This window comes from Marmota marmota, unplaced genomic scaffold (assembly GCF_001458135.2).
Source record: "Marmota marmota marmota unplaced genomic scaffold, marMar, whole genome shotgun sequence".
Classification (NCBI taxonomy): domain Eukaryota; kingdom Metazoa; phylum Chordata; class Mammalia; order Rodentia; family Sciuridae; genus Marmota; species Marmota marmota.
The window spans coordinates 18,273,602-18,294,714 of NW_026000229.1; the positions used below are offsets into that span (position 1 = coordinate 18,273,602).

Genomic DNA, 21,113 nt, shown 5'->3' on the forward strand with positions numbered 1-21,113 from the left:
CTCCTATTAGGAGTCTGTGTCTGGTGAAGTATGGAATTTGGTTGATTTAGCTTCCCTTTTTAGAGACTGTAAAATGCCCACAGTCTCCATCAAGCAAGCATGTGGCTCATTGTGCTAGCATAATGCCCCTGAAGTTTGCTACCTTTTCTGGTGTGCAGCTCATTTGGGACTCAGGCCACCCAATAAGAATGTTAATTAGATGAACTCTGTGGCACAATTGTTATTCATTCAACAAGCATTTATTGAGCCCCTGCTGTGTGTCAAGGCCTCTTCCAAGCAGGTGATGCCTTTTCATTTCATTTATACTTCCCAACAGCCCTAGAGGGTAATTAGAAGTTCAAAATATAGCTTTAGTATTAAGCATATTTTAAAGTGTTCAGATTCTTACAAAATTGTATGTTTACCAACCAGAACACCCCCTTCCTCAGCTGTACCACATGGTGAGAGGGACCCTACAGAGCCAAGGCTTCCTGGCCATCAGACCAGGTTTGAGGTTTCCTTGAACAAGGCACACTCATAGAGCTAAAGGCTCAGCAGGCACGCATTCATTTAAGACTCTGAGTTGTGTGATTATTAAAGGCAATTTGCCTGGGAGAAGAGAAAGGAGTGTCACTATGGTTAAGCTGCCAGCTGTTTCCTTTAAGGTATAATAAACTTCACTTCCCCAAAGTACACATTCCTTGGATTCTTTTTCATGTCAGTTTTCATTTGGTCTGATCAACACAGCTGCCATGAATAACCTGCCTTCCAGTGCAGGTAAGAAACTAAAAGAAAGTTTAAGTGTGAATCAATGTTATTTTTAAAAATGTACAGTAGCTAGAGGTTATAGCTTATTCTTGTATCAACTATTTAGAACAGTTACCAAAATATTTCAGATTTGGTGAATGCTGCCTGGAAGACTTTGGCTATCTGGATGCCGTCTCCTGCTATCATCTCTTATCATCTCTTTAGAGTTTATGGAAGAGTAACTTTGGAGAGTAGGGATACTACAGATGTTCTCTTACATTACAAAAATACAGCTTTTGGAAAAACATATTCTGCCCCTAACTCCTTAATGCCCAAAGGGCTTTCAAGTCTCCTTAACAGAAAATTCTTTCGATTAAAAAAGGCGAGTTTCTGCTCTTTGGGTATCTTGTGAATATTATGCTGGGTGCTGCAGAAGCTTCACCATTAGGCAGGTCTGTCCTGCTGACCATTTCTGTGTAATATACAACATGAGCAGCATTCCTGGATTCTAAAAAAAATGGCAGTTCTGAAAATAGGTCTGGACTGGTGCAGTAATAAGGCTGTCACCAAGGAGGGACAATTCAGCCCACAAGGCAGTAAGTGATGCCATTCAAACTTATGTGTTTACTAGACACATTCCTGGCTTTAAAAACAAGTTCAAGGTGAAGCCAGGTGATGCCCCATTAAAGTTACAAACTCAGTCTAGCTTTTGAAGCCTTCCAGATCCATAGTTTAACACCAAGTATTCAAGAATCAGAGCTAATCTAAAAGCAAGAGCTCTTAAATTAAGGATGACCATAGATCTCTAAATGATAAAGGGCAGCTGATAAAGTCAGGTGAAGAGGAAGTGGTTGAAGAAATACTGACAGAACTTCAAAACAAAAAGAGACCTTATCAGTTTCAGTTATTTAAAGTGGCTCTGATTGAAATGTGGTTTTGTTGTCTTGAGCTAAAAATTTTACTAAGCTCTCTGGATCTCAGTTTGCTTACCCGTAAAAGGGGAGAACAAATGATTCTTGTTTCACATACTGTGATTAGAAGAGTAAATGGGACAGCACCCATCACAATGCCTACCATGTGGTCAGACTTATTTTTTTTTTTTTTCAGGGGTGTGACAGCAGGGCACTCAAATAAAAGAAAAAAACAGAATCAATAGTCTACCGGCAATTTTTTTTTTTTTTTGTACTGAGGATTGAATGCAGGGCCACACCCCCAACCCTATTTTGTATTTTATTTAGAGATGGGGTCTGAGGTGCTTAGTGCCTCACTTTTGCTGAGGCTGGCTTTGAACTTGCTATTCTCCTGCCTCAGCCTCCAGAGCCACTGGGATTATAGGCATTTGCCACTGTGCCCAGCTTTATTGGCAATTTCTCTGTGAACATTTTGTACCACCAGAGGAACATTCTAGAAAGAATGAGTTTTTGAGACTGTATTCAAGCAGATAAGGGATTTAAAAATGGTCAGCTTCTCAAAACAATGCTGAACTTCTTGCAAATACAACCCAATGTTTTAAGAACCACAGGGTGATTCCACACACCACTAGTGTTTATTATAAAGGAATGTTGCTCAAAGACATTCAACTTGGGGTTTTAAATTGGCAACTTTAGTAAACCATTACTTGAGCCTCATGAAAAAAACCTCAATTCCCTTCTTGCCCAAATAAAAGTTCAATGGAGGAAAAACCATCTCCCTGGTGCCTGGAGGGAAATTAAAAGCCTGGCCTTTATGAAGTTTTGGATCCAATTACACTGTGGGGGGTGATCTAGGAGAACTGATCATCTTTCCTTACTGCCTAAAACCAAACAAAATGTTGGGCTTGTCACAGACCTTAAAAGCAATTGCATCCGAAACCAGGTCCACTATCTTGCCTGGGAGAGCTTGTGGATGTTGGTAAGTTCTGATTCTTCAGAACTTATATGACAAACTGAGATAGAAAAATATGGAAGGAAAAAAATAGAAAGTTCACAACAGACTTAGGAATCACTATCCAACCTCTAAAAAGCATGTCTGGAGTGGAAAGTTTTAGAGAATTCTAGAGAGGACACCATCTCACCGAGGGGAGAGGGCTGTGGTTCTTGTAGGCAAATGCTCCTGCTAGCTTTGAAGACATCCAGTATTACAAGGGGTTACAGTGGATTTTCCTTAGAGACAAAGCTTTAGTCACTAAATCTTTCCCCCAGGATTTACACTTAGGAGTCGTGGCTCATAGAATTTCAATACTTTCTTTTTTTTCTTTTCATTTTTTTTTAGAAAAATAATAATAACCCAAAATTGCAAAGCTGCCAGAGGATTTTAGCTTTTCTGAAGAAGTTTTTACAGTGAAGTTAACAAAGGTTTGAATTTTCCATGGAAAAATAAGCAGATAAAGATCCTGCTTGATGTTTCAGGGCACAGCTCTGATTTTTCCTGTAATTGTCCCATCCTGGAAAAGACCAAAACGCTGACTTGGCACAGCCGCTACAGGCTGCCGTGAAGGGGGCCGTTTTTGACTTGCTGGGGATATAAATATTTTCACATGCTGTGATGTGGGGTCCTCTTGGGTATACAAATAATTCTACGATCTTGGAATAAAAAAATACATTGCTTCAGGGATCTCCTAACCTTCTTGGTTTTCTCCCCACATATCTGTCTGGCAAATGCAAACAAAGAATTTTCCTTTGCAAGCCACGGGTAATTTTATATTTTCCCTGTCTCTTCTCACTCCAGGTCACATTGCTTTTGTGTCTGGACTGTAAAATATAACTTGAGATGTAAGAGTGAAATGGGAAAAGCTTAATGAAAATGTTGCTACAGCCCACGGCCAATAACCAAAGAAACCTGTTGTGCTTTCTGCAATCCATTTTCTTTCCTGGCTGCTTTGACTTTATTTTATAGTTTGCTTCAGTGGTTTGCCTTGCAATAAGAAAATTCTGTTTGTTTCACACATGAGGTGGGCAGCTCATAAGAACTCCGATGGGGGAAGGGCCCTGCAGATAACCCAGGCAGGACAGCATTTCAACCATCCAAGGCAGATGGAGGTGGATTCCACTCATAAAGGTTTCTGTAGATAGGGATCCAGACCTTCCTTACAATTACAGTCTGTTTTTAATTCCTCCCTCAAAGCCATTTACTTCTTCCCTTTGTTCAACCAAAGTCTTCTTTAACGTAAGTTCCCTTATAGTTGTTTATGAAATTCAAAATTACACATTAATCAAGTGAAATTATATGTCTAGATAAATTACAGACTGGAATTATAGTCTAGTCTTACTAAAGCAGGGAGTCTATTTTAAAGAAAGAAAGATGGGCCTGTGTAAAAGAATCAAGAGAGTCCTGGTGTCTCTGATAGTGTTCCTTTTTTGATTGAACTTAACACACTCATCACAAACAATTATTCATGCTGCAACCTAAATAATCATTTTGAAATCAGAAAACACAGGCACTGTTAAAACTTAAGAAATCCCATGCTAGATATATATGTATGCAAGTACATATATGTGATGCTTCTGTTCACATGCATGGTTATGCCACTTGTTAGAAAGCAATGTGTTCTGGGTCTTTGCTTCTGTAGAACCTCTGGGAATCTTTGTTAGAACATGCTCGGATCTGACTCCCAGAAGAAAAAGCAGCACTGAGGAACTTTGGGACAGTGACTATTACTGCAAGGAGAGAAAAAGACCAGCTACAACCTTCTGCGTTGACATCCTGCTAATTCACAATAGGAGTTGAGCTCAATAAACAGCTTGCTGAATTTCATGGAACAGTTACCTTTATCTCTCCAGTGTTACTGCAACTCATCCCATCATTCTGTATTCCAGATTGAGCTTTCTTTCTCTAAAGAGCCACAGTGTTCCCTGGGTCCTTCTGGGTATTCACACTGACACCCCCCCCTGGAGCCCTAGTCAGGACCTCTGGAGACCACCCAAGGAGTGGTCTTCCCAGTAGACCCCTTCGTTTCTTAGAACTACCAGAGATTGCAACTCTTAGAAAGTGGCTTTAGGGGCCTAATGTTGTCATTTGAAGGCTTTTCTGGGTGCAGCTTGCTGATGTCAAGTCTATGCTGGCCTCCACAGAAAGCTAGTTAAGGGAGGCATGTGGGTACTAAAGAGGCCACCAGAGGTATGATGGCAGGATCTGGGCCAATTCTTAGACACTAAGGACACTAAGATTATTAAGGTAAGGCTTGTGACACAAAAGCAGCCATTTCTCAATTGAGGGGCAGCAAAATCTCATGCTTCTAATACTTCTGGGAGCCTTTGTAAAATATAAACTTGACTTGGGGGGATGCATAGAATGGGAACAGGAAATGATAAGATGGCAACCCCAGGCTCAAGCATGGTAAGATGATGGGCTGATGGGGAAGAGGCCTGGAAGAACATTGTAGGCAGAGTTATTTTTTTCCTGAAAGCCTACTCCCCAAATGGTCCCAGCTCTTGGCCAGTCAGGCTCTGAAAGAGCATGAGCCTGGAACACAACCTTGGGCTTCCAGGTATGAATGAGTGTGTGTGGTGGGGAGAAGTTGGCTGCACATAGTGGAAACAGAATCTGGTTCTGGCTACTGGGCTCAGGTCTTTTGGAGTGGAGCCAGGCTATAGAGAATCCCTTAGGGGTGGGCACCACTGTGTTTGCTTCTTAAAATAGGGGCCTTAAGGTGGCAGACCTCCTCTGGTTCGGCCGTGGCTGCTGCCATCTGGCCCTGGAGAGCCAGGTGCCCATAGTCACTGGTCATTTGTGAAGCCAATCCTCCCAACTCCTCCGGGTTAGTAACCGACTTAGTCATCTGGAAAAAGAAAACAAGCAAGACACAAATACACACAGAGAAAAGCATGAAAACCACGTGTTAATACCATTGGAAGCCAAAGGATTTCATTCACTTTTAAGCTCCCGATGGGGTAAAGGCTAGTACTGGCATTCAGGGCTGAATGCTGGAAAGGGCAGCTCAAGCACAGCCCATGCCACATTGCACACAAAAGGCCAGAACCCATGCAGACCCTGCAGGGCCCCTCTTAGGCCAGCAGATTCTGGTTGGGCCAGATGGGCACATGCTTAGTGTGGAGGCCGTGCATCGTGGAGCTGGGCCCTGAGGGACCACTCTCTGGGAGGTGCCCTGTGAGGCCAAAGAGGAATTCCCCCACGAAACCACCAGGAGGCACAACCCATGTGCACTGCACACTCCTGGCCTGGGTGTCTACGGACAGCTGGTTTGGACTCTGGGTCTTAGAAGCAGGATCCACCCAGGTAAGAAAGGGCATGGGGCATGAGGACAGGGCTGTTAAAGTTGTGAATGAGAAGTGGTAGAGAAGCCAATGTTTTGGAGGAAGAAACTCAGAGAATAGCTTTGAAATAAATTTGTGCCAAAGCATGACAAGGGTTCAGCCACAATGTTCTTATTGGCAAGACATATTTTTCTGCTTCATAGAACAGTGTGTCTTAGCTAAGCTCACCTAACACGCTAGTTTCTAGCTTTCCTTCTTCCTCTGGACAAAAATGCCAATTCTCACAAGAACAGCTTTAATGTATTACTCAGAAGTGTCCTTGTCCCTCTTTAAGGGGCTTCCCTCCTGCCTCATCCCCTTCCTTGCTCTGGATAACTCTCTCTTTATAACTTTTGAAGGCCTTAATGTGAAAGGGTTTTTAAAGTCTTTTTGAACAACTTCATATCCATTGAGGTGGGATAGGAATGTCTGTCTCTTCTAAGGTTTTTTTTTTATAAGGAAATGTAACAAGCTTCAGGCCCAAGTATGGGTTCCAAGGAGCACATGTTGAACCTCAAGAGGGTGAGATGGCACCACGAACTGCTCCATCTGTGCCCAGCCACACAGAGATTCTGAGGGTGAGTCCTCAAGGTGAACTGGGCCTCTCCAATCAAGGCACAGGCCAGCTGTCTCAGGAGTGGCCATGCAGCTGGAAGCTGGGCTCCTTAGGGTCAAGGACAACAAGGTCAACACAGGTTAGCACAGAGCCTGGCCCAGGAGACATTCCAGAAATGCTAAAGGGCCACTCAAAAATGTCTTCTCCTGCCACTGCACTGCATGGCAAAGCTGCAGGGCGGGACTTTTGTCCTCTGTGCTCCCTTTAGAGGACGGGCTTGCGCTCAGCTCCAGCTGGTCAGACACACGGAGATGAGTGTTATGTCTCCCTCCTGCCCCAGCCCCAATTCTTTTCAATAACAGTAGACCTGGCACAGTCAGTTTCCATGAATGAGCGGAGCAGCCAGAGAAGGCTTCGTGGTCCAAGCTCAACCTCTAGTGGACACACGATTACATGACAGAACCAGAGAAGCGCGTGGGCCACTGTGATGGGACAGTAACCACGTGGTGGATCATTCTGGTCCCTCTATCAAGGAAGGCCCCTGGATTTCTCAGTTCAGGCTTTTGTGGCAAAAGCATCTGAGGCATCTCCGAAGAGTCTACCCTATAGCCTCTGAGTCTTTTAAAGTGAAGAGGCACTTTCCCCACATGCTCCTATTCATTCTCTAAAGACCCCATTTGTCATTTTTTTATGTAACTTATTAACGTGTCAAGATAGCATTCACTGTTTCTTGAATGGCATTTATATCTACGGATCCACTAATAGAGTTCTTGTGTTGCATTTTAGCAAAAAAAAACAACAAAAAATTATCTCCAAAAGTTACTTGCCTTCTGTTGTCAGGATTTTTTTTTTTTTTTAATAATAACCACACTGTTCCATCCTGCCTAAAAAGATAGGCAATACTATATTGTCTAAGTGTTAAAATTTGACTCTGTAAGACAGTCTCATCTCTGTTCTATTTTATCCAAAAATATCTTTTCTCATACTGTGATTTAAATATATCAAAATAACTCAAGGCCTTTCAGAGGTGAATAGGACTTTTTTTCTTCTTGACTCCAATTTCCTTCTCATTTCCTTTATTCTCTCATATTTTCTCCTTCCTTTGTTCCCTGTCCTCATGCCCAAATCTCAGTCATCTTAATTCCTTCTTGTGGCTTTTTCATGAGGTGGGCTTCTCAGCAGGTTGGGTTTCTAGACCACAAGTGACCAGAGAGACTACAAAGAAAGGGTGGGTGCTAGAACCCAGGAGGAACTAGGAGCATGTCTCTCTCCCACACAGATCCTGAGTTTAAAGACTCAGAGGTGGTGGCAGACAGGGGCAACCAGCAGTGGGAAGGGCTCTTACCATTTCCTGAGCTGTCACAGCAATGGCTTTGGAGTATTTAACCACAGTTGTCTGGTAGTCAACGAATGTTCCCTTTGGTTCTGGAGGGGTGCCTTCATCCAGCTATAGAGAAGAGGAAAAGAATGCAGAAGTCATAAGAAACCCATTGAAGCATGGATTGCATTTATTAGAATTAGAAACTTAGAGAAGTGGAGAGGCCCTTAGATTCTTTGGCCCTGTTGGAGATGAATTCCCCAACTTGTGCAGTAAGGACTGCAGTAGGGCTGCACATAAGGCATTCAGGGGACACAGGTAAGAGTCCCCCAGATGAGTCTCAGAATGGGATACATTATGGAGAAGTGATGTTTCAGCTAAAGTCTAATCAGGTAAGGAGCATCCACGAATGTAAAAGGTAGGGAAGGTAATCCAAGAAATGGGATAGCACTGCAGCATATAAAGGCGTGGTAGAACTGATGTTCAGGGAAGTGCAAAGAGGAGAAAGATGAGGTGGGAGAGGAGGCAGAAGATAGATCACTAAGGGCTTCCCTAGGATGCTGGAGTCCACATACACTGATGCCCTGGAGTTATTTATGATCTAAGTTGGAAATAGAAGGAACTGGAAGTTCTAGGAATAATCTGCTATTCATCTGACTCTAAGTGTGATACAAATTGAGAGAAGGGCAAGATCACTGTGTGGTGAAGAGTGGGAGCAGGTAGGACTGTGGCTGTGTCCCTCAAAGGGCTGAGGACTTATTGCTCAGAAACTTGTATCTGAGACCTGATTCAAGAGCTTATAAATGGTCCTCAAGCTGGTTAAGATCTCCAGGTCTCAGATGACCTTCGTTGGTAACTTCCAAGCAGGGCACAGTTGTAGAATCCATTGAAACTATATGTGGCCAAGAGCTGCATAAAAGAGGAGGAGATGATGACCACGAGAATTAAGATGATAATGTTGATAATGTCAGTGAGACTATAATGAAGAAAAAGGCAACCCATCTTCACCACCGTCATCAGCATTACTGTCACCATTGGTTGCTGAATGATATTCCAGATGAAGAGACAAGGCAAAAGATGCCAATATAGGATGTGTGAGCATAGCGGGCTTGGCATCACCTGTACAGAAGCAGGTTTTGAGAGTGTTGGGAATGAAGCTGTTGTCTGGAGAAACTTGAAATCAAGAGGAAGATGGTGGGAACTGGGCAGGCGATGGCATACTTGAGAAGATCTCCCTGGCACCTCTTTGCCAGATAGTTTGGACTCAGGGAAGAGATTGGGAGCCAAGAGGTCAATTAGGAGAATGTTAGATGGTATCCTCAATAAGAGCCACATGTCAAACAGTCACAAACTACATCGTGAGTGAAAGGAATATGTCCCTGGAGCCTGTGTGTGATGCGGCTGCACAGCCTGGGCGTCATTTTCACCAAACAACACAACATAAACTCTAGATTATCATTTTTAAGGGATACCAGGTATTGAACCCAGGTGTGATAATCCACTGAGTAACTTGCCTAGCCCTTTTAATTTTTTTTTTAAATTCAACAATTTTATGTAATTTTGTATTCTATAATTTTAGAACAGCATTTTTTAAATTATTAGTTGTTCAAAACATTACAAAGCTCTTGACATATCATATTTCATACATTTGATTCAAGTGGGTTATGAACTCCCATTTTTACCCCATATATATATTGCAGAATCATATCGGTTACACATCCACGTTTTTACATACTGCCATACTAGTATCTGTTGTATTCTGCTGCCTTTCCTATCCTCTACTACTCCCCCTCCCTTTTAAATATTTTATTTAGAGACAGGGTCTCACTGAGTTGCTGAGGCTGGCAATCCTCCTGCCTCAGCCTCCTGAGCTACTGAGATTACAGGTGTGCACCACCATAAACAGCTAGGGAAAAAAAAATTTAAGGTATCTTTATTAGGCAGAGAGATGATTCTAAGTGTCTTATCACAGCATGGGGACCCTGCTAGTCAAATGAGGATTGAGTTGACTCATCTGTTAAGTGTTAACCCACTGAGCATCTTCTAAGTGTCAGCAGGTGTTAGGATCCTTCATTTGAGATGTGGCCCAACTATATCAAGCCAGGAACCTGTAGCCAGTGACTGCTGGCTACTGCGATGAACCTTTACCCAATCTGAAGGTAATGAGAAAGGTAAGAACAAAGTAGTGCTTCAGGATTTCTAATTTATTTAGTTGAAGACCTCCCCTTTATTCTGGGATTACAGACTTCACATTGCTTTTTTTTTTCTTTTCTGGTATTAATATGACCTTTCTTTTATGAAATAGTAGTGATGCTAGTAGCAAAATTTTTGTTTTGCTTCTGCAACTTTCTTAGCACCAAAGCTGTAAGGAAAACAAAGAAAAGGTACTGTATTGTGAAATTCCACAGAATCCCACAAACCTCACTGAATGAAGAAATCAAGGTTCAGAGGGCTGGAGTGATTTGTCCCAAGTCACAGAGAAAGCTTATTACTTCATGTTCACCTATCAGTTCCAGACTCTCTAGTGCTTAGACACATGGACAGGAAATCTCCAGAACTACTGTAGTGGAAGCTCTGAAGAATTGCAAGAATTGCATCCAAGTTCAAATAAACTTTGGGTACACTCATATTTTATTGCCTGTTACTGCCCTTGATAATTTAAGCAATGATTCAAAGAGCATATCACTGTTTTCACCAAATTAATGCACCTGGACACAAACACCAGCTTTCTAATATCCTGCTGCTTAGGGCCCAAGGGACTGAAACATCCCTTAAAGCTCTAGCAAAAGGCCGAGTAAAGGCAGGATGGGGAAGAGGTCTTGTGTGGTCTCTTGGATGTCAGGACAGATCAGGTAAGAGTTTAGGGGCAGTCCGGAAACCCCAGTGGCATATTGTTTAATTTTTAGGTACCAGGGATTGAACCCAGGGGTGCTTAAGCACTGAGCCACATCCCCAGTCTTTTTTTATTTTTTATTTTGAGACAGGGTCTTGCTAAATTACTGAGGCTGGTTTTGAACCTGTGAGCCTCCTGTCTCAGCCTCCCAAACCACTGGGATTACAGGCCTGTGCCACTACACCCAGCCCCAGTGATTTGTTTTCAAGAACTGAGGGGGGAAAACCCTTCGCTCGTGGCCTCTGTGGTCTGTGTTGTCAGCAGTTTCCAGCTTTTCCAGCACAGTCACGTGTGCGCTGGGCTGAGGGAGCAGCTGTCACACCACTGACATCAGGTGTGCAAGAGCTGCTTTCTGTCTGCAGCCTGGGGCAGCACGTAAGGCTCACAGCTGCCTCAGGAAGACTTCAGATCTGACTCTCACGTTCCAGGGATTGCTAGGACATTTCCCTGTCATTGCACTGATTCTGAAAATTCCCTTTTCTCAAGAAGAAAAAGATTATCATTTGATTTTCTAATTTGTACCAAGAAACCTTGGACTTAGACACATTATTTTATATTCTTGGTAGACACATAGCTTATTTTCAAAGCTCTAGTGTTCTGATGTCCTAAAAACCAAACACACACACTGAGACTTATCCAAAGGAGTTGAGAATTTTGCCATTTACTTGTTTGTGCCAAACTGTCCTTATTTGAAGCATGAGAAGCTCACAGATAAAAAATTAACCCATTAAGTCCCAAGTTTTCAATTCTGTGACTATTTCAATGAAATGGACCCAGGTGCAACAGAATAGGTTGAAAATCACATTCTAGAGTTTATTATGCAATTTGTTATCATGAATACCATTAGTCATACAATTTATAGTATTAATGAATATTATCTCTAATCATTCACCTATTACTTTTCTCAAAAGGACAGGATTCTAAAAACAAATGTTCATTTTGAAGTTACCATAAGTGGTATATTTGTTGCTCAATTTAAGTTTTTAGGTTTCATAAATGGGTCGATGGGACAAAATGGGTTAACAGATACTTTAACAAAGTGGAGCCCCAGGTCTCTAAAGGAAGACTTGGCTGTCCAGCCCAGACTTGTTACTCCAGCAGTGTGACAATGACTATATAATGTTTAGGGATAATTACTCTAATTACAGTTTGAGGGTATCCTTTCTTTATGGAGATATGAACAACCAATCTTCTCTAAATTAGCAATTAAAGACTGATTATTATCCTGAAAAACCATATTAATGTATTCACATTCTGACGATGGACATGTCAAAACACAGATGATGTCTATAATTCTTGGCTGTGCTATCACAGGATGGCAATTAGATGCTGATGAACAATTGTTCTTGGTGATGAATATCAAACTGACATGACGAGTGAAGGATTCCTTGGGGGAAAAGAGCAGGATATATGGAATTGAAACTGTCTCCAGTCATATTTCCTTACTGACCCATGTCAACTGACAGGTCACTAAATGAGAAAATGATGCTTATCTTCTTTATCTGTTGTCTATGAGAGTTCATGAAGGGGTTTTACACATATTATTTCATTGGTTGATGCATGTGACTAGATACCAGAACCATGAGGAAATTTTTAAAAGTACTAACAGAGATTCCAAGACTCTACCCCATCAAGATCCCAAACAAGCAAGTTAGGGGTGCAGCCCAAGAACCTGCATTCAGAAAATCTCCCTGTTATCCCACAGTAACCATTTTGAAGTTTGCTTTTCACAATGAACTTATGAAAGAGACAGAGGAGGTGAATAATTACTTCCATTTTGTAAATGAGGAAACCAATGATATGTTGACCACCTCCCATCCTCCTAGATAAAACTGGAAGGAAGAGGGGAAAAGCTGGCTTACAAAAGTAATAAACTAGAGCTCTCGAGAGAAGGCGGCTTGCTTGGGGACAGTGGGAACAGACCGAGGCAAAGATGGCTAAGGAGGAGCCATTCCACCCAGAAGCCCATGCCCACCTTGCTCACAGCCTCTGCAATGGCGTCCACCATGCCTCCCACCAGCCCCACTTCACTGGCAGCTTCGTTCAGTGTCACCATGATGTCGTCCACGGCTTCCTTCATCAGCTGGGCGGCTTCTGTGATGGCGTCATGGGTATGCTGAGCCTGAGAAGGGAATTGTGAAATGTTTCCTTCCACAGAAGGAAATGGTGCTTAGTTTCTTAAGAATCATTTCACTTCTCTTATGAATAACCTTAAGAAGACAAAACTATCCTCATGGTGGAACACAGCAATGCATCCTATATTCTCCTTTTCCTGGATTTTGGATGTTTGTTTGCAAACCAAATAAAAGTCAGAAAGACAAATAGGAAAAGCACTTTTTTTTTTTTTTTAAATAACCAAGAGGAAGAATAAAACTGCAAGGTCAAATAGTGTCTAATGACATGACTAGTTTTATTTGTTACTATGTTCATGGTTGTAGAAAGAGAATGCCACAGGCTCCTAAATATATGAGTTGACGTAGTTAATGAAAAAAGAAACTACTATAAAGGAAAAATGTACTCATAACATATGTTCTTCTATTCCACATTGCCCAATACACTCTAATTCCCTTTCTACAAATAAGTTAGGAGATTATGCAAATGTAGGTACATAAAAAAGGAATAAATATGTAGAAGGCCAAACAGTCTTTAGAACTATGTCACAATTTATATTGTCAGGAAAATTGGAGAAATAAATGAGCAATATTCTCCAAGGGCAGACCCTCTGTAGGCAAAGCCACACTGCCCTCGTGTTCCTCATACACCATACTGTGAGGATGTGTCCATGTCAAGCGCAGAGCAGGGGCTGGGTAGACAAATGAGCAGATAGAATATGGAACAGGGCAGTGCTGGGCTTCCTGGAAGACACTTCAAATGGCAGCAGGATGCAGGAGAAAGTTTCTAAGACTGGGGCAGGAAAACCTGGGATCTAGTTGTGGCTCCAATGCCAACTAGCTAAGTGAATAGACTTGCTTCCTCTTCAGTATAATAGGAAGAATTATAATATTGCTATGTAGCAAAATTCTGATGGACTCATAGTGGGCAGGGTAGTAGGGGGATGTGCTCCTCTGAAATGTGATCTAACACCAGGTAGTTAGTGTGAGGACTGTGCTGCACCCAGGTGCTGGGACTATCCAGGAAGGAGTGGGGGTCATCCTGACCCTCCCTGGGGAGTTGACATTTACAAAAGATCCCAAACATTGCATTTTCACTTTGGTGGGTGAAAAGGTAACAAAGCCAGTGGGACTTGATAGAAAATAACTGCTATGAATTAAAAAAAAAATTTTAATATAAAAGAAGAATTGTAAGGAGGCTAGTGAGTCATAGGAACTGGCCCTGTCTGAACTGAAAAGTCCTGGGAAGCAAGGAGAGTTCCTGAAGGATGACATCTGATGAGATGTGACACATGCTGCTTTCAGATGGTTATCCTTGAGGCAACTGTGTCAGGAGGCGTAGATTTCTGTCTTCAAGATGTAATAGAGTAAACTGGCAATTTCAGTTGATAGTTAATTTCATGGCATAGAGAGGGTATAACGTGAAATGTACAGATGGCTTGGTTTTGATGACAGAAACCTGAAAGGTGCTATCTCCTGTATGTCACACTCCACAGAAAACATCTCATACAAATATATTCTCATTTACAAGGAGATCAAATAAAATCTGTGTTTTTCTTTAAGTCTCAGTTCAGATGAACTCATTACTGATGATGCAAAATATATCAGAAATTTTACATATTCATATGAAAAGTAAATATGTGCTTTAGGGGAGAGACAAGCGCGGCTTGTCAAGGATCTTCCATCTCCTTTGGGCTCAGGAAGGTGTCAGGAGCAAATCTGGGGGGCAGCAGCAGTAAGTCATGAAGCTGTTATTTTGGGACTCCCTTCAAAATTTACAGAGCATTTGCCCCATACAAAGTGACAAAAATCCACAAAAATAATCCTTGGATGTGGCTATCCTAGAAATGAATTATTTTCCCATCTGCTTGGGAAGACGGGCTGTTAGATTTTCTAGAAGACCTATTACCCTTCACTCCTTATGTTTAAAAGTTTTACAGATTCTTAGAGGTCAATTCACAGTCCACCTCCTCTGTAAAGCTGTCTCCAGTTGTACCAGCCCCATTCAGCGCCTTTGTTCTGAACTCCAAAGGCAAGTCACAGCTTAGTTCAGAACCACACACTGTGTGCTGGCTGAGCACAGCAGCTTAGTATGCCCAAAGACACAGTAGGGTCTCAATTAAGGCATGTTTAAATGACCAGTGACCGTCCAGGAAGCAGAGTTAGTAGCCTAACAATGAGGTCGTTATTTTCGATTTTGGAGGGGTTCCTTGTTACTGCTCCTCACAGCACAATACAGATTCCATTCTTTCTTGGACACATGCCTGAAGTCAACTTCCAAGGGAGCCTTGTTTCTTTCTAACAGCATTTCCACTACAAAGTGCAGGACAGCAGGCAAAGACATCACAGGAGGATGGAAAGTGGGAGAAGGCTACAGGGAGCAGATCTCAATTATAGTAAAGGGAGAAAAACAACTAATAATTAGAGCCATGCAACAGAGAAGAGGGCTATGTTTTTTTGCTGGAGTGTTGCAACAGCTTCTATGGGTGCCCATGGAGGACACTGTGGAAGGGAGCGGATGGGGTGGGGACCCAGGAGGGAGCTCAATGGGGCAAAGAAGAAGCTATCAGCACATGCCTTCCTAATATGTGCAATTCATTAACCTCAGGCTCTGAGGCTGCCACTTCTTGTTTTAAACACCTCTCAGACCAGACACAGTATCTCATTCAGTTTCTACAGCTACCCTAGGGAGGGGTTCATAATTAGCCCTTGTTGTTCAGGCCAGGAAATAAAGAAAGGAAATAACCTGCTAGAAAGAGGTAGAGCTGGGATTTGAATCCAGTTATGTCTGATCCCAGAAGTGTGCTATTTTCCACCAAATCAGAACTACTGAAAACTATTTAAAAACATTTTAGTCCTATTTTTTTTTTCTGTCAACAAGAAAATTAACAGGTAATGCAAATAAAACCCAGTAAGTATCCACCTAAATTGGTTGTCTGTGCCTCTGACCTCTTAGGAAAGGGTCTAAAAAGCAAACCCAGTGGCCCAGGTGTCTTTTGGGACAAGCCTTCAATTTGTAGACCAAATGCAGGTTGGGTACTGGTGAGGGGACAGAGTTCACCTGCCTGGCCTTTATTCATCATGTCTTACTTCACCACACCCAGTGCTTCTGGTCCCTCAGTGAAAACTATTCTGGTCACCAATTCCAAGCAGAGAATGCCATTATGAAACTTGTGATGCTGACTATGTATGCTCAAGAGGAGCTCAGAACTGGCTGTCCAAGCAGATATGCTAACATCTTAAAAACCCATCCAGAAGAGTCCTATTTTGATATTCTACTGGTCCTGAGACCCTCTTAGGTGGAGGGTGAAGAAATGTGGCAATAAGTAGCCTTGGATAAAAGACAACCAGAGCTGAGTCAGAAGGTTAGCTCTGACTCCTCTAGTTTGGGGAGGGTACAAAGAGGGCTGGCCCCACATCAGGGCACTTACTGCTAATCTATCACAGTCAGGGCTGCATTCTTTGTCCTTCTTGATCTACTCTACCAGTTTTGCAACTAGACTTGTTATTCCAAAAGACTCTGCACACTTTGAGGGCTGTGGCAGGCTCTTAGTACTTTTAGCATACCCAGAATTAGGCTCTTAGTAATGGTCAGATATTTGAATGAAAACCTGAATATAGAAAATGCAGGTTTAAGACATTATTCATGCTGTCACAGTGAGATGTTTCTAAAATATGGATTGGTTGTGTCATTCTTCTGCTTAAAGACCATCACTGACTGCCCATGGCTTACAATAAAGGTCAAATACCTTGGCTTGGAAGATGATATCTGTCACAGCATGGCACAGTCTATCCTCTTGTCCAGCTGTCTTTGTGATCTGCATTTTTCTAGACACATCAGACTGCTTACCATCTTCTGAAGATAATCACAATCTTTTTTTTTCCTTTGTAACCCTACGTATGGCTTTGCATATACTTTTCCCTCTTCCCAAGTTCAAAATAAAATGTGATACAAAGTCACCTGTGACACACTATTGTCATCTTTGGCCACTTAAAGCAGCTGGGTAACACAACAGGCTGAAGAAATATTCCTTCTACAAACTGGCAAAGGGGATCTCATATGAAATTGCTGTCTCTTAAGTGTGAGAAACAGAAATGACATTCACTGGAAAACAACTGAATTTTCCTTCCTGCAAGTTGGTGTCAACACTGAACAGGTCCCAGTAAGCATTTGCTTTTATTCCTGTCATCATCACAGAATTCATTTTTTTCCCTCAAGGATGCTTGTCTATACATTCTTTAAGGAAAAAATAACTTACAGATAAGACTTAATTATGTACACTTCTTAACCCCCCTCTAAATCCCTGGGAAAACCAATAATAGAAGATAATTCCCCACTTCAGAGAACTGGAGTAATGTTTTTTTCCTTAGAGAGAGACAATACAGCAGGACCAGGACCTTTGTGGTTCTAAGTGAGTCCCTGACATCCTGAACCATACCTTGGGGTTTCCTCCACCTTCTTTGGCTGCATACAGCATCTGCAGGGCAGACTCTGCCAGTGTCTTGGTTTGGTCCAGCACTGTCATCTGCTGTTGATGGTCCAAAATCTTGGAGGCGACACCTACTGCAGCTAAGATCAAGGGCTCGAAGTAGCTCGCCAACTGTGTCACCTTGCAAGAATGGAAAGTCATAGGTACATCACTTAAGTACAGGTGTTTCCTTTAGAGCACCTTTCAGTGGGAGTGGAAAAAGGGGTGAGCTGACTCAGGAAGAAATGCAGGCCTGCTACTATGTACTTTTGAAAGTACTTGCTAGCTATTGACTATTGCTTGCTTTTGATTTCCTTTGGAAAGTTCTTTATCTCTTCTCCAAACATGATAGAAGTGCTAAGAAATCCATTCTGAGATCTAGACTTAGGCATCAGAATTGAACTCAATTTTATAAATCATTAATTTTACAAGTAATTTTTAATAGAAATCAAAGGCATCTTATAAATCCAGAGGGAGAGAAAGTAGAAGAGGGACAGGATTATCAGAGAAGGTAAGAGAAGAAGCCTGAGATAAAGAGAAACTTCAAAAGCTTTTTAAGAGGCCAGTCTAATTGGCTTCTGCTTGAAGCATTTGGATAAAGCCTTAGCTCTGGATTAAATAATGCAAAATGATTTCATACCAGCCAAGATGATGTTCATGAGTAGTCCAACCAAATTTCCCATCTATCAATATACCACAGAAAATTTCACCTTTACATACATCCATAATGCACTAATTAAAATTTTTTAAGAACTATAATAGATCAGCAGAGTATAGGAAAGGGATAAGGGGGAGGGAGGAGAGGAAGTAACAGTGACCGAATTGCAGCAAATTATATTCTATGCTTGTATAATGTCAAAATGAACCCCAAAAAAGTGTAGAACTGTAACAAACAATACAAATTGACAAAAACACAAAACAAAGAGATATGCCCACATCCAAATCCAAATCCCTGGAATCTGAATGTTATCTTGTTTGAAAAAAAGGTCTTTGGATTTCTCTTTCTTTCTTTCAAATGAGATATGCCATATTTGAAAAGGCAGAGATGCTGACCAATTTCAACCATCCCTCCTTAGAACAGTAGGAAGTTTAGTAGCCCCTTAAACTTTTCTGCAATTTGAAAAAGCAAGATGATTGATTTTCTAAAATCAATACCTGCTAAGAAAATTTTGGCTACTGCACTTCTTGATGTGCACAGCGATACTGACTGCTGAACTGATCAATGCTCAGGAACCTTGAAGGCTCCTGAATCCAATTTTTGGTCTCTCCCTGCTAAGGTATAGGCTGCATGACAAGCCAGCTCTCCTTGAAGGGTCAGCAGAGTGAACCCCAAATGGGCAAAACATCATCTGCCACTTAAAATAGCATGGGCAGGAACTCAGCTGAATGACTCCTCTGGGGAGGCCATGCAGGGAGGCTCTGTTGTCCAGAGAAAAATTTGCTTTGCTTCATCACATGTAACAACAGATGCTGCATTAGAAACCAGGGAAGAACATTATTGCCCTAGATACACCAGAATGGGCTGAGATGGCCGGGAATAAAAGACAGAAGCCTATGGGTGAGGAGTGTCAGCATGAGCCTCTCGTTTATTTCAGAATAAGTGGAGAGCAATGGATGATGGTAAATGTCTTGTTGGAGGAAAAGTTTGACCACAACTACAACCCACACCAAAACAACTCACTATGAACTTTCTCAACTTCAAGTGAAAAAAAAGATCCTGAAGTGATCATTTTTGGAAAAGAGGCTAGAGAAAGGCTGAGTGCTATTTTCTGTTGTCAGAGATGCACTGGACACAGGCACAATACCTGCCATGGCAGGCTTTCAAGAATGACAACAAAATCCATTACCCCCCAAATCCCCAGCAGGATCCCCTTGGTACATGCACATTACCTTATGTCCCAGCTGCGCTGCCTCTCCCCGAGCTGCTGTGGCGATGGGATCGATAAGGTGCCCGATTTCCTGTACCACTGAAGTCAGCTGCTCCTGTAGGGCCTGATAAGGGGAGAACTGTCAAGTTCATCTGACAACAGTTCCCCATAACACTGCACTGATTTGAAAAGGCTTACATGAAAGATGAGGGAGGCCACATAAAATGGACATCAAAATGCCAGGCTGCAACATCAAGCTGCTGTAGGTATCCTGCCCTGCCCAGTGGCAGCTCATCATTCTTCCCATAAGAAAGCAGATGCAAGCTTAAGAACTGTGGGTCCTACTGGCTCCTTGCTCCTCCTAGCCCTGACAACTGATGCCAATGGTATCTTTACTTTAGGTTATTCAACACAGTTACTGGAAATATGGAATATCTGTGGCTTTCCAAGAAGGAAAGTCAACTATGTTCAAATGGAGACAGATAATTGGGGTCTGAGGGAACATCCAGGTCACTGTGTTCTCAGAACTTGAGGAGGGTGACGTAAAAATGAGATCAGCTCTTTGAAAGCAGGACTACTTCCCCCATGGCACAATTTGAAAATGCCAGGTGGGACACACACTGAGCTCAGTCCAGAGCTCAATGCACTTGGTGGTGTGTGCACAAATGTGGAAAATGGCGCCCTCAAGGCTTTTCTTCTTGCATTTGAGATGGCTTAACTTCTCCACCTCAAAGAACTGTAAAGAGGCTGTAAAGAGATGGGACATTGAACTTAAATCAGGAAATAATTAGCCAGTAGTAGAAGAGATCTGATTCCTTTGTAGGGATCCTTCACTGGAGAGATTTGGGATTGAGCAGCTTAGAACATTGGACATTTTAGGTCCACACATGCTGGCATGGAATTAGGTGATTCCTGACATAGTGGCATGTTCTGCTGATAAAAAATGAGACTCTAACTTTTGCCACTTCCCCATAGAACAATGGTGCTCAGGGGCCGGGGCTTCAGCCAGAGTTCACTCTGAGAGGGCATGCCTAACATGTCAGCTGGAAAACAAACAGCTACAGAGATGAGGCTGGCAGAGAGAAACTTCCGAAAAGTCCAAAGGTCTTATTCAGCTACTTACTTAGCTTCGCATTTATTATGTGATTATAGTTAAGAATACCAGAATATTCTAGCAATGTTTTTTCATCACAGGTGGTTTGTTAACTTGAATATGTCTAACTAGGGAGTATATGCAATTGGAGGGGGAATTTTCTTCCTAGTGAGGAAGTTCAGACAGGATATGTTTTGGGAGTGATAGTGAAAGGATGAGGGCACCAAGGGGCTTTCTGAGATGCTGGTTATCTTTGCTTGTTGATCTGGGGGCTAATTACAGAGTGTGTTCAGCTGGTGCTAATCATAAAGATACACACATTCTGTGCATTTTCTGTATGCATACTATACTTTAAACAGGTTAAAACAGTCATTCTGGCATTCCTCATAGATGAGAATGTTTCTTCTTCACTTCCTGGAAATGGGTGTGTATCTGAAGTTGGAGTGAAAAAATGAGCAAGCCTGCCTGGGCCTGAGAGAAAGGGGCCGAAGCTCATGGTTAATGAATTCAGTGGCAGTGATGTAAATGTCAGCACACAGACCATGTATATATATGTATTAAGTACCTCTGGAGTATCAAGCACAGTGCTTTAAAAGAAAATGAAAAATGAATCAGGAAGATGTACATAGGTACAGAAACAATTCAAAGGAAAATTCCACTTTAAGCTTTGGAAAAACCATCAAGAAAGGATAAAGTGGCTCTAAGTTAATAACAGAATGCAAAAGGTCCCTACGTACTAGACAGTGAATAACTTAAGGCAGAATCCTTTATCTCTGAATGAAGAGTTTAATGCCAAATCTTCCCTTTAACCAAAAAGTGCATTGATGAACTAAGACAAAAGAAAAGCA

At 42.0% G+C, this 21,113-nt stretch overlaps 1 protein-coding gene across 8 annotated transcripts in view; it reads right to left on the bottom strand.

Moving 5' to 3' along the window:
• The window catches only part of Tln2 (talin 2), a 395,739-nt gene that overhangs the window by 47,999 nt on the left and 326,627 nt on the right, over positions 1 to 21,113 (bottom strand). For 7 of the 8 annotated variants that reach the window (XM_048793709.1, XM_048793710.1, XM_015480591.2 and 4 more), the window contains 5 exons: positions 19,195 to 19,296; positions 17,275 to 17,445; positions 12,700 to 12,846; positions 7,859 to 7,960; positions 5,363 to 5,482 (listed from right to left, as the gene is read on the bottom strand). In XM_048793709.1, coding sequence (XP_048649666.1) covers positions 5,363 to 5,482; positions 7,859 to 7,960; positions 12,700 to 12,846; positions 17,275 to 17,445; positions 19,195 to 19,296 — 642 coding nt within the window. The remainder of the gene's footprint in view (positions 1 to 5,362; positions 5,483 to 7,858; positions 7,961 to 12,699; positions 12,847 to 17,274; positions 17,446 to 19,194; positions 19,297 to 21,113) is intronic. The other variant, XM_048793711.1, reaches the window with a different exon arrangement.